At 42.0% G+C, this 12,819-nt stretch overlaps 1 protein-coding gene across 1 annotated transcript in view; it reads left to right on the top strand.

Annotated features, from left to right (window-relative positions):
- The window catches only part of DDAH2 (DDAH family member 2, ADMA-independent), a 62,275-nt gene that overhangs the window by 35,865 nt on the left and 13,591 nt on the right, over positions 1-12,819 (top strand). The window contains exon 2 of the mRNA XM_060759416.2: positions 2,806-3,114. Within this exon, the coding sequence (XP_060615399.2) occupies positions 2,809-3,114 (306 nt within the window). The 5' untranslated portion in view covers positions 2,806-2,808. The remainder of the gene's footprint in view (positions 1-2,805; positions 3,115-12,819) is intronic.

Raw genomic sequence — 12,819 nt, 5'->3', positions numbered from 1 at the left:
CTATAACTTTGGCCCTCACCCTCGACTTATTCATGAGGTTGACTCATGCATGTACATAGGTCTTTTACACAACTGAATCTAAGACATTTCTGATACTTTGGAAAACTGTCATTGTTTTCAGCTAGCTAGCAGTGGATGATGGCATTTGTCATCCAACACTTTGGGAAATCAGCTACATCAGTGTTTCTCAACCAGAGGGTCGGGCCCCCTGGGGGGTTCATGGGAGGGCTCAGAGAGATCGCCAAAGACCATCAGAAAACACATATCTTTGATAATCTTAGGAACCCCTTTGGCAGAGAAGGCTGAAAATCTCTCCACCTGTCCTTCTCTTCCTTTTTGGAAACAGATGGCGAATCCTCCCACCAAAAGCCCTCCTCCTTTGAATGTAGGTGAACCATAAATCCTAGCAACTACAACTCCCAAATATCAAAGCCTATTTTCCCCAAACTCCACCAGTGTTCACATTTGGGCATATTGAGCATTCGTGCCAAGTTTGGTCCATAGTGCTCTATGAACGTAGGTGAGCTACAACTCCAAAACTCAAGGTCAATCCCCACAAAACTCTTCCAGTATCTTCTGTTGGTCATGGGAGTTTTGTGTGCCAAGTTTGGTTCAATGTCATTATTGGTGGAGTTCAGAATGCTCTTTGATTGTAGGTGAACTATAAATCCCAGCAGTGACAATTCCCAAATGACAAAATCATCCCCCCCCCCATCCCACCTGTATTCAATTTTGGGAGTATCGGGTATTTGTGCCAAATTTGGTCCAGTAAATGAAAATATATCCTGCATATCAGATATTTACACTATGATTCATAACAGTAGCAACATTACAGTTATGAAGTAGCAACGAAAATAATTTTATGGTTTGGGGGTCATTGCAACATGAGGAACTGTATTAAGTCATGGCATTAGGAAGGCTGAGAACCACTGAACTACATGGAAGAGGCTTGTGAGGGATGTCTATGTCTTTCTATTGCCTTCAGAGGATCCCTGGGCCATAAGGAGAGATTCCTCCATTCCTTTCCTTTCCTACAAATTGTTGCCTTTACACACAATGACAAAACAAGAAAGAGTTATTGTCTCACACACTGATTTTGCATGGGCTTGAATGTATAATTTAAATTACATCTGTCACTAATGGGCTTACAGCTTAAGTGGAAAGGGCTCAGTATTTGGTACACTCAGGGTTTTGTTGTTGGTGTTGGCCATCTCAGGAGTAGCGGAGCTGGGGAGATGTCTAATTGACATCCTTTCATGTAGTTGGTGGCCAGAATAGGTAATGTGACACACAGACTGATATTCGGGCTGAGTGCAAATCTGCATCATTTGTTTCTATTCTCTGTTGGGATGAATCATCATTGAGTTTTGTTTTTATATTATATTCTTCCATTAAGGGAGCTCAGGAAATGGAGGTAAAGGCTAAGATTCAACAATTCTCTTAAAGTGGTTGAAACTTTGTTTAAAGGATGCCATAATAAAGAAAGCTCTTCTAGTAAAGTCTAAACCCCTTTATGTAGGAATAGATAACCACAGTATTCCTGAGAAATCCTCATTCAGCTTCTCTTCAAAGACATCCATAGAAGGAGATTGCTGTTTGAGGCAGTCCATTCCAGAGTTGAGCAGCTCTTACTGTAAAGATCCCCCCCCCCCCCCCCAATGTTTAGGTTGAATTTCTTTTCCTGTAATCTGAATGCTTTGAATCCAATGCTCCATTTGCTATATGACAGCCTTTCAGAAATGGTATCATGCCATCTCCCTTTCTGTTCTTCTTCAAGCTAAACATTCCCTGCTCCTTACATAATTCCTCATAAAGCATGAGTGGTCAAGACGGGGTGTCAGAGGGGTGTCAGGGGTGTCAGAGGGGTTGCCAAAGACCATCAGAAAACACAGTATTTTCTGTTGGTCATGGGGGTTCTGTGTGGGAAGTTTGACCCGATTCTATCGTTGGTGGGGTTCAGAATGCTCTTTGATTGTAGGTGAACTATAAATCCCAACAACTACAACTCCCAAATGTCAAGTCTATTTTCCTAAAATTCCACCAGTATTCACATTGGGGCATATTGAGTATTTGTGTCAAGTTTGGTCCAAATCTATCATTGTCCATAGTGCTCTCTGGATGTAGGTGAACTACAACTCCAAAACTCAAGGTCAATGCCCACCAACACTTCCAGCATTTTCTGTTGGTCATGGGAGTTCTGTGTGCCAAGATTGGTTCAATTCCATCATTGGTGGAGTTCAGAATGCTCTTTGATTGTAGGTGAATTATAAATCCCAGCAACTACAACTCCCAAATGACAAAATTGACCTCCTCCACCAGTATTTGTGCCAAATTTGGTCCAGTGAATGAAAATACATCCTGCATATCAGATGCTTACATTACGATTCATAACAGAAGCAAAGTTAAAGTTGTGAAGTAGCAAGAAAAATAATTTTATGGTTGGGGGTCACCACAACATGAGGAACTGTATTAAGGGGTCACGGCATTAGGAAGGTTGAAAACCACTGGTCTGCATCATTTTTGCATGGGGTGTCCCAAAATAGACACATAATTCCAGATGTGACCAAAACAGAATTGAGTTCCCATCATATGGACACTATACTCCTTAATGAGCTTTAAAGATGATCACACAACAGTGTGCTTCATTGTGAATTGTATTTCTTCAGGGTCACAAATGGTTCTTCCCAGGTCTTAGAATATAGAATTGCAGACTGATGCTGTATGTTAATGTGTGGTTCAGAACTGACTGAGAGAAAGGGTTTATCTGTTATCCTAAATTGTATGTTCTTTTATTTCTCCTTCCAGACCATGGCCAACATCTCCTCTTTTGGCAAGTACACCCATGCGATTGTCCGGTGCATCCCTTCCTCATTTGGTATAGCAGAAACTTCAGCGGATGGGTCCGACAGTGGAGCCGAGCCCGTGGATCTGGCAAAGGCTCACCGGCAATACGGTGTCTACACGGGCATCTTGCGCCAGAAGCTAGGGCTGCAAGTTATTGAGCTGGCTGCAGATGAAGCCCTGCCCTATTCCACATTGGTGGGGGATCTGGCGGTGATACAAGGAGACACTGCGCTGCTCACACGGCCGTGGATACCCTCCCGGCGAGATGAGGTAACTCTTATTTGTAGCTAAGTGGTCTGTGCTAAACTGTCTTGAGAAGCCTTGCAAAACAGTTGGCAGAAATGAATAGCTGCTTTCTTGAATGCATTAGCAAAGAGCTGTTTTTCTCCTGCTGTCCAACATTGCTTTGTCGAGTCTCCTGCAGACAACAATAAATAACAGTCTTTGTGTACCTTCATGTTGCCTGTCAAGTTATGGCAGTTCCATGACTTTTCTTAAGCAAAGTATATTCAGAAGGGGAGGCCCTGCTCTCGATCCCGCCGGCCTCTCAAGCACGGCTGGCGAGGACGAGCGATAGGGCCTTCTCGGTGGTGGCTCCTCGGCTGTGGAACGCCCTTCCTGTAGACGTTAGGCTGGCACCATCGCTCATGACATTCCGTAGAAAGCTCAAGACCTGGATGTTTGTGCAGGCGTTTGAGTAATTCAGTGCAAGTGTGGTAATGTGAACATAGGAACGGAACAATGACGACGAATTTGGATCACGTTTGGATGATGAGGCGATCGGGGGGATTGGATTTGTGATAATGGTGTATTGTTGATTGCTTATTGGTTATTAATGGAACTGTGTAATTTAACTGTTTTGTATATTGATTATTGCTGTTTTTATTGTCTTTGCTGTTTGGAAACCGCTGTGAGTCGCCCTCGGGCTTGAGATACAGCGGTATACAAGAATAGTAAATAAATAAATAAATAAATAAGAAGAGGTTTTGCCAGTTCCTTCTTCTGAGATATAGCCAACAGTACCTGGTATTGATTGGTGGTCTCCCATCTAATACTTACCAGGCCTGATCCTGTTTAACATCCATTAGATTGGATCTGGTGCCCACAATGTATTTTGACCTCCTGAAGCACCCTAGATTAAACTTCTTAAACGTTCCTCACTTTCAACACCCTTTCCCCCGAGAAATGTTTATATGACCCCAGGTTGTTAGGTAAATACAATAGGTATACAAACTAAACATTAGTAATAATAATAATAATAATAATAATAATAATAATAATATATACATGATAAAAGTGAAAATATGTGTGTGTGTGTGGCTGGGGTGTCCACTTACACAGACAAGTTTCTGCCCCCACAAGCAGCTATAGCTCCCACTACTCAGGAGACACCAATGGCCATCCCTCCAATAACATTGCAGGTTATTGTGTGCACCATGAACATGTACAAGAGCCCTAGCAATGTCCTCCACAAACACCATACTACCCACCACCCAGGTGAAAACTTTCATATGGGGACAATTTCATCCTAAATTTCATGTGTTTCCTCCACCACAGACACCCCAGTGTTTCTTACTCTCTCCATTGATGTGGAATTTGCATGATCCCGGCCACTGCCCCTCCCTTAACCCTTTCCTATTCTTTTCTATGGCACACAGCAAACAGAGGATTTGATCAGCAACTGAACTAGGTTTGGGGAGAATTCACCATGTTTTACAGGAGTTGTAGGTACTGGGATGTATTGTTCACATGCAATCTAAGATCACTCTGAACCCCACCAACAATGGACCTGGAACTGACTTGCTACACAGAACCCCCATGGCCAAAAAAACATACTGGAAGTATTTGGAGGAATTTATAGGAGTTGTAGTTCACCTACATCTAGAGTACACTATGAACTCAAACAATGATAGATCTGGACCAAATTTGACATGTATACCCGATATGCCCAAATTTGAATTTTGGTGGGTTTTGAGGGGAATTGGCCTGGACATTTTGGAATTGCAGGTACTGTGATTTATAGTTCATCTGCAATCAGTGATCACCTTGAACTCCACCAAAGATGGAATTGGACCAAACTTAGCACACAGAGCCCCCATGACCAGCAAAAAGAAAAAGCAAAACAAAACAAAAAATAAACAAAAAAAACCCAAAAAACTTGGAGGTCTTTGGAAGAAATTCACCTTGATTTGGGGAAGTTGTAGTTCACCAAATCCAAAGAGCACTGTGAACCCAAACATCGATGGATCTGGACCAAACTTGGCACACATGCCTGATATGCTGACATTTGATTACTGGAGGCGTTTGGGGTGGGGGGTGGGGGCTGGCCTTTCTTTCTGGGAGTTGTAGTTCACCCACAACCGGAGAGCTCACTGAACCCCACAGGTGATGCATCTAGAGCAGACTTGCCCAACATAACAAACTTTAAGTACTGATTAAGCTTTTCGGGGTTAACCTTGCATAATATGAGTTGTAGTTCACCTACAACCGTATGCATTTTGCACAATTAAAAAACTGATTTTTTCAAATAACCCAGACAACATTGGGTACTCAAACTAGTAATAAATAAAATAAACTTCATTTCTATCTTGCCCTATCTTCCCGTGGGGACTCAGGGCGGCTCACAATATAAAAGGGCAAACATTCAGTGCCATTAAAAATACGACAATAAATTAAACAATTCAGTTAAACAATACACATTAGATAATAAAGCAAAGCACATGAAAGCAATAATACAATTTACACAGTGTCAATAAAAACAGGGTTTAAAGGTTATATCCATATTCCATTCCATTCCATGTTGATTTAGTAATGATAATAAATCAGCATTTGCAAGGCTTGCTAAACAGCTGAAGCATTTTGTGCGGAGTTGACTGTAAACCTGCACATTGTTGCTAATGGATTTGTGTAAATGAGTGGCATTCAGAAACCTTTTAATGCTACCCAATCTTTGTGACCCCAACACTGAGCAAAGGGGTACCATTTGGGGTCGGGACCCACAGTTTCAGAAGCGGTGCCCTAGATGTTCAGAACAGTGGCTGTATACAAGCTCTGGGAGAGATCATAATCTTCTGCCTAATTGTGCCGAACTGCCATGATTTTTCTTAATGGCTTTTCAAACATAAAGAAAGAAATAGATTCATGGATTAAGGGATTTTTCAAAATTTGTCCCTGAGACCATAACCTTCAACCCTTCTACAGGGGAGTCAGTCTTCTTGGATACAGTGAGTTTTCCATCTGAGTCAACATGCTTTGGAGTGCGCTGTTAAGCCCTGTCTGTTCTCAAAGGGAGGCTGGCAGCAGCGTCTAGCTGTCTGTTAAGCCCTCTCCATGGTAGGCCCCATCTGTTCCTTGGTAGAAACCTTTCAAATTAATCCCACCCTTGTTGCCTGACCAGTTGCCTCAGCAATTGCAGTCACGCCTCATCCATCCCCCGCGGCTTGTTACCCAGCCCGGGTTTTGCTTACTGGATACAAGAGTGGCCGTACATATCCTCTCTTGACCTTTCTGAATAATTGACCCTGCATCTCCTTGTCATCAGAAGTGAATCAAGATACCAGAAGAAGATGGTTCTGTGAGAAGAAAGGGACTCTCTTTTTTCCCCTCACTGACATTTTCTTAACAAAAGAGTTTTGAAAAATATATACAAGCAGAACATCCTCATATGTATGACGGTGAGTTGTAAAAGGATCAGCACCAAGTATATGTGCATGTTAGAGAAAACCTTATACTGTTAATTATCATGTGCAGCTGCTAATCTAGGTCAGCAAGTAAGTTTGAGCCATACCCGGTGGGGCATAACTGTATGTGATTTAGAATACAGTTCAGCTCAATACACAAAAAGCTTTTGCTCTGTGGAGTTTATGCTCACAGCATTTTGCTCAACCATTTATGCTGCTCATTTGAAGGAAGATGAAGCCTTGCTCTTTGCGTGCTGTTTTTCTTACAAGGATTATGTAAATTTGTTGCACTGTTTATTTTGTATGCAACACTGCAAGTTTATGTTTTGTCTCTGCTGACAAAACATAAACTTGTTTTCTTTTCTTTTCCTCCTGCTTTTGTGCAAATTTATTGTGTCTTTTGCATTATTGGACCAGACTAAATTCCGCTTAAGTGCAACACTAGAAGTGTTCTGCATTTTGGAATACTTGCATATACATAATGAGTTGTCCTGAAGATGAGACCTAAGTTTAAACACCAGTTCATTTATGTTTCATATCTATACGCTTTTGTTACATCCTGGATAGATTACTGCAATGCACTCTATGTGGGGTTGCCTTTGAAGACTGTTGGGAAGCTCCAACTAGTCCAATGCTCGGCAGCCAGGTTGCTCACTGGAGCGACATACAGAAAGCATACAACCTCTCTGTTACACCAGCTCCACCGGCTGCCAGTCTGCTACTGAACACAATTCAAAGTGCTGCTTTTAACCTTTAAAACTCTGTATGGTTCTGGCCCAGATTACCTGTCCGAACGCATCTCCTGTTACAAACCATCATGAAGTTTAAGATCAGCTGGAGGGACCCTGCTCCCACCACCATTGCAAACAGGGTGGTGGCCCCCGCCCATGGAACTCCCTTCCCAGCGACATCAGACTGGCCCCCTCCCTCCTGTCTTTTAGAAAGAAACTTAAAACCTGGTTATGGGACCAAGCATTTGAGCAACAGAAGTCAGCCTTGGCACCAACGGGTCCAGGAGGGCACCACCATTACTCTCCTTAATTCCAGCCGTGGCACCAATGGACCCAGGAGAGCCCTGCCATTGCTCTCCTTGAGGCCAGCCACAGCACCATCAGGTCCAGGAGGGTCTCGCCATCACCCTCTGCCAGGCTGTCGCTGCTCCAGTTAATTTATTGTTATTTACTATTTGATCATTTTGGCAATGAAGGTTTGCCACTTTTTTTCTTTGTCTGTAAACCACCCTGTCTCTTCGAGGAGATAGGATGGTATATAAATAAAGACATTATTATTATTATTATTATTATTATTATTATTATTAGAAACACAACAAGATGAGTCCACAACAGACACTCTGCTAGCTGTTGTATTGGATCACACGTCAGGCACTTCCCAAGTGTCTAGGACTGTGTGATGTATCGGTGAATAATGTGTGCAGATTCTAGTTAGGTCGCCTTGTGTAGCTGGCAGACGGTAATTTTGTCAGTGCCGATTGTGTTTAAGTGCAGGCCAAGGTCTTTAGGCACTGCACCCAGTGTGCCAATCACCACTGGGACCACCTTTATTGGCCTGTGCCAGAGTCTTTGCAGTTCGATCTTTAAATCCTTATATCGTGTTTTCCAGTTATTTCTCTTCAATCGTGCTGTCACATAGGATTGCAACATCGACAATCCATACTTTGCTTTTTAACACAATTGTGAGGTCAGGAGTATTGTGTTCTAAAACTCTGTCTGTCTGAATTGGGAAGTCCCAGAGTAGCTTGACGTGTTCATTTTCTGTAACTTTTTCAGGTTTGTGATCCCACCAGTTAGTTGTCGCAGGCAGATGGTGTTTGTGGCACAAGTTCCAATGAATCATCTGAGCAATGGTGTTATGTCTCTGCTTGTATTATTATTATTATTATTATTATTATTATTATTATTATTATTATACATTAGGGTCTCCCTTATCCAACATAAATGGGCTGGCAGAACATTGGATAAGCAAAAATGTTGGATAATAAGGAGGGATTAAGGAAAAGCCTATTAAACATCAAATTACATTATGATTTTACAAATTAAGCAGCAAAACATCATGTTTTACGACAAATGCATAGAAAAAGCAGTTCAATACACAGTAGTGTTATGTAGTAATTACTGTATTTACAAATTTAGCATCAAAACAGACAAGGGTTCTTTCTTTCTCCCACCCTGGACATTATTCCTGGTGGGAGGAAGACTGTGTTGGATAATACAGAACTTTGGATGAGCAAAGGTTGGATAAGTGAGACTCTACTGTACTTAATCTTGACATTAATACACAAAGAGTCATAATATATGAACACAAAAGAACAACCAGGTTGTGCCTCTCCTGTGGAAAGCTCCTTACTCAGCAGTGAGTCAGTTCTCAAGAGCCTGGTCTGAATATAAAAGAGTTTTGGTGGAAAGCCAACAGGGAGGGGCAATATTTAGTTAATTACTTTTCTAAATGACACTTTTAGGGCTGTTGTGTTCTGATATTATTCCAGTACAAGAAATTATAAGCTTACAAGGCAGAGCTTTAAAAAGCTTCTTGGATCTTCCTTCTCACACAAGCTTGTGTGTTGATGAACAGCATTGTGTATGCCAGACAATCTATGTAAGGTCCCTATTAGACATTGGATGTGGCTCTTAATGAGACTTGCCACATTATCACAGGATGCCTACACTCAACACCACTGGAGAAATCATACTGCTTAGCCAATGTTTCACCTCCTGGTATCCGCCATGAAGTAGCAACCTGTAATGAAAGGACATCCCACCTACCAATCTTGTTGCCTCAATACTCACAAGAAGACATGAACCAGCACTTGAAATATGTGGCATTCCTCCCCCACAATTAGTTAGTCCACACCAGTTCCAGGTATATTATAAAAGAAATGGGTATCCCTTATCATGTTACATTTATCACGTAGTGCAGCTCTGTCTTTGCAATTGTAAAAAATGGACTAGTTCCTTCCCTACCTTGAAAACAAGAGAAACAGACACAAGCTGAAAGCATGGTAATGAAAGGCAGAGGCCTGAACTTCAAGGAAAAGTGAACGTTAACTTTGTCAATAGAACATCAACTCGGTGGAAATTAAATTAAAAATTGCATCCGTACATGGAGAGAGGTCTCTGAGTCATCTGGTAAATGAGAACAGCCTCTATGGAATGAGCATGAAATAAAAGAATAGATCGAATTAAAGGTCATACATCTCCGCATGGGCTCTGGCATTCTTGCCCAACCCACAGGCGAGAATCTCAGCCTGTTTGGAATTCCTCGTCTGTGCGTCTCTAATAGGGGAGGGGGGGAGGGAGCCTTACCATCCATCCGTTTATTATTACTATTATTTTTGAAATAGTTGCATGGACATAAGGGGGATTTTGGTGCGGACTGGTAGGAACTCCCTCTCTTTTCTTCCCTCTTTCTTTGCCCAACTGATTTTTTTTTTGTAGTATATTCTCCATCTTGTCTTTAAGTAACTAATTATCTGGAAATTTGTTCTGACCAGTTCCACTGTCTTGTTCAACTCTTGTCCAACTCTTCAGGAGCCCCGAGTGCCGCAATGGGTTGAATCCTTGGGCCAACAGGACTGCTGACTGAAAGGTTGGCAGTTTGAATCCGGGAAGCGGGGTGAGCTCCTGTCTGTGAGCTCCAGCTTCTCATGCGGGGGCATGAGAGAAGCCTCCCACAGGATGGCAAAACATTCAGGCATCGCCTGGGCAACGTCTTTGCAGGCAGCCAATTCTCTCACACCAGAAGCAACTTGCAGTTTCTCAAGTTGCTCTTGACATGAAGAAAAAAGTACAACTCTTCAATATTGTTGATAGATAACAATGTTTTTTTTAAAGAGCATGCACTGCTCAAAATGATGTGGAATGATGTTAGGTGGTGCCAGAAATGACACTATGAACAGGCAGAGTGAGGTTGTTGACCCAGGTCTGATCTGGATGCTTCAGGTGGCCAGACTGTCAATTGTTGTATATGCTTGTGTAGAAGTCGAGGGATTTGGGGGATTTTGATGTGACCTGTGGATAAGTTGAGGGTCATTCCGTGGAGAGGGAAATGAACTCAAGCTGTTTTGGAGCAACCCTTGGCTGACAACATTACCAGTTTTCCAGCCAGACAGTCAAAAAGGCCTTTTGCCACTCTTCTCAGATAAGAAAGTGTGACATTTTCCTGCAGTGCTTCTTTTAAGTTCTCCCGGGATGGGCTAAGCTCTTGCTCTAGTCAGAGAAGGGGATGCTTCCCTTTTTTACAAGAGTTAAACTATAGTACTGTATTCCTTCAATTCTAAGATGAACTTTCCCCCCATATAAACATCTCTAAAAAATGGGGTTCGTTTTAGAATAGCAAGTATTCCTTACGTATTATTGCTTCTGGTGGTATTGAAATTAGGGTGTGCCTTACAATCAGTGGCGTCTTACACTTGGAGAAATACGGTACTTGCATTACTCTATGAATTTATAATATAACTAGCCGTCCCCTGCCATGTGTTGCTGTGGCCTGGTCTGGTGATCTGGAAAATAAAGTAATGAGAAAGTGTTGGTTTCTATGCTTGTGGGTAATCAGTATTTCTTGTTGTTTCTTTGTCAGTGTTGGTGTAGAGATTGTCTGCTTTGCCTTCTCTGGAACATGCAACATACAATTGTCCTTCTTTAGGGGTCCCTTTCAAATCTAGGATACTACTATCTGTCATCTATATAAATAAAAATGTAATGTTCATTTGTGGGATTAACATAACTCAAAAATCACTGGACGAATTGACACCAAATTAGGACACAATACACATATCAGGCCAACAAGTGACCATCATTCATAAAAACACTGAAAAGCAAAAGCACAGCAGAAGAGACTTTAAAAAACAAAAATTCATTACAATGCATGCATAACCCCCACATATATATACAAATATATACACACATATATACACACACAAAACACATATACACAGACTGGGCCACAGTAACGCGTGGCAGGGGATGGCTAGTATACATATGGATGTGTGTGTGTGTGTGTGTGTGAATTATATCTATCTATCTATATCTATGGCTGGATGGCTGTTTGTCAGGAGGGCATTGATTATGTTTTCCTGCTCTGGTGAAGGTAGTTGGACTGGATGGCCTTAAGGCAGCATTTCTCAACCTGGGGATCGGGACCTTGGGGGGGGGTGTGTGTGTGTGAAAGGGTGTCAGAAGGATCGCAAAAGACCACCAGAAAACACAGTATTTTCTGTTGGTCATGGGAGTTCAGTGTGGGAAGTTTGGCCCAATTCTATCGTTGGTGGGGTTCAGAATGCTCTTTGATTGTAGGTGAACAATAAATCCCAGCAACTACAATTCCCAAATGTCAAGGTCTGTTTTCCTCAAACCCCATATTTGGGCATATGGAGTATTTGTGCCAAGTTTGGTCTGGATCCATCAATTGTTTCAGGATACAGTGCTCTTTAGATGTAGGTGAACTACAACTCCAAAACTCAAGGTCAATGCCCACCAAACACTTCCAGTACTTTCTGTGGGTCATGGGAGCTCTGCGTGCCATGTTTGGTTCAGTTCCATCATTGGTGGAGTTTAGAATGCTCTTTGATTGCAGGTTAACTATAAATCCAAGCAACTACAACTCCCAAATGACAAAATCAGTTTTTCTTAGTGATGGTCACTCCTTGGGTTAGTAGGTGTCTTGTGACCAAATCTGGTGGCATTTCATCCAGTTGATTTTGAGTTATGATGTCGCTCAAAACTAACAGAGCATAGATAGACAGACAGACAGACAAATAGACAGGCAGAGAGCTTCAAAGTCTGGCTGCTTCCTGTCTGGGAGAATCCTTCGTTTTGTTCTTTTTCATTTTCTCCACATCTTTTTAGCCTTTTCTTCCTCCATCCCGTTACTGGACTTAAAGCAAGAGTATTTGTAATGCAGCCAATGATTGGTGACTTCATTGTAGCCATGAGTCACAACAACATGCCTGTTTGGGTCTTAAATTGGCACCTTGTTATTTTGCTTGTTACATTTTGTACAGTTCAACAAATAGCCAGGTTTGAGCATTGGAGATCAGAATTCAATTCCCAGTTGGCCATGGGAACCCACTGGATGACATTGGTCAGGTTGCTCACTCTCACCGCCGGAGGTCTTAGGGTGGACATAAGTCAGAAATTAGACACACAACAGCTCAGTAAGCAAAGCTCTCTGTGTCTGTCAAAATATAGTTTGACATAATAAAAGCACAATAAAACATAACCAGAGAGAGAGAGAGAGAGAGAGAGAGAGAGAGAGAGAGAGAGAGCAAAAACGAATACCA

This window comes from Anolis sagrei, chromosome 2 (genome assembly GCF_037176765.1).
Source record: "Anolis sagrei isolate rAnoSag1 chromosome 2, rAnoSag1.mat, whole genome shotgun sequence".
Classification (NCBI taxonomy): Eukaryota; Metazoa; Chordata; class Lepidosauria; order Squamata; family Dactyloidae; genus Anolis; species Anolis sagrei.
This window is presented reverse-complemented; position numbering and strand designations above follow the sequence as displayed.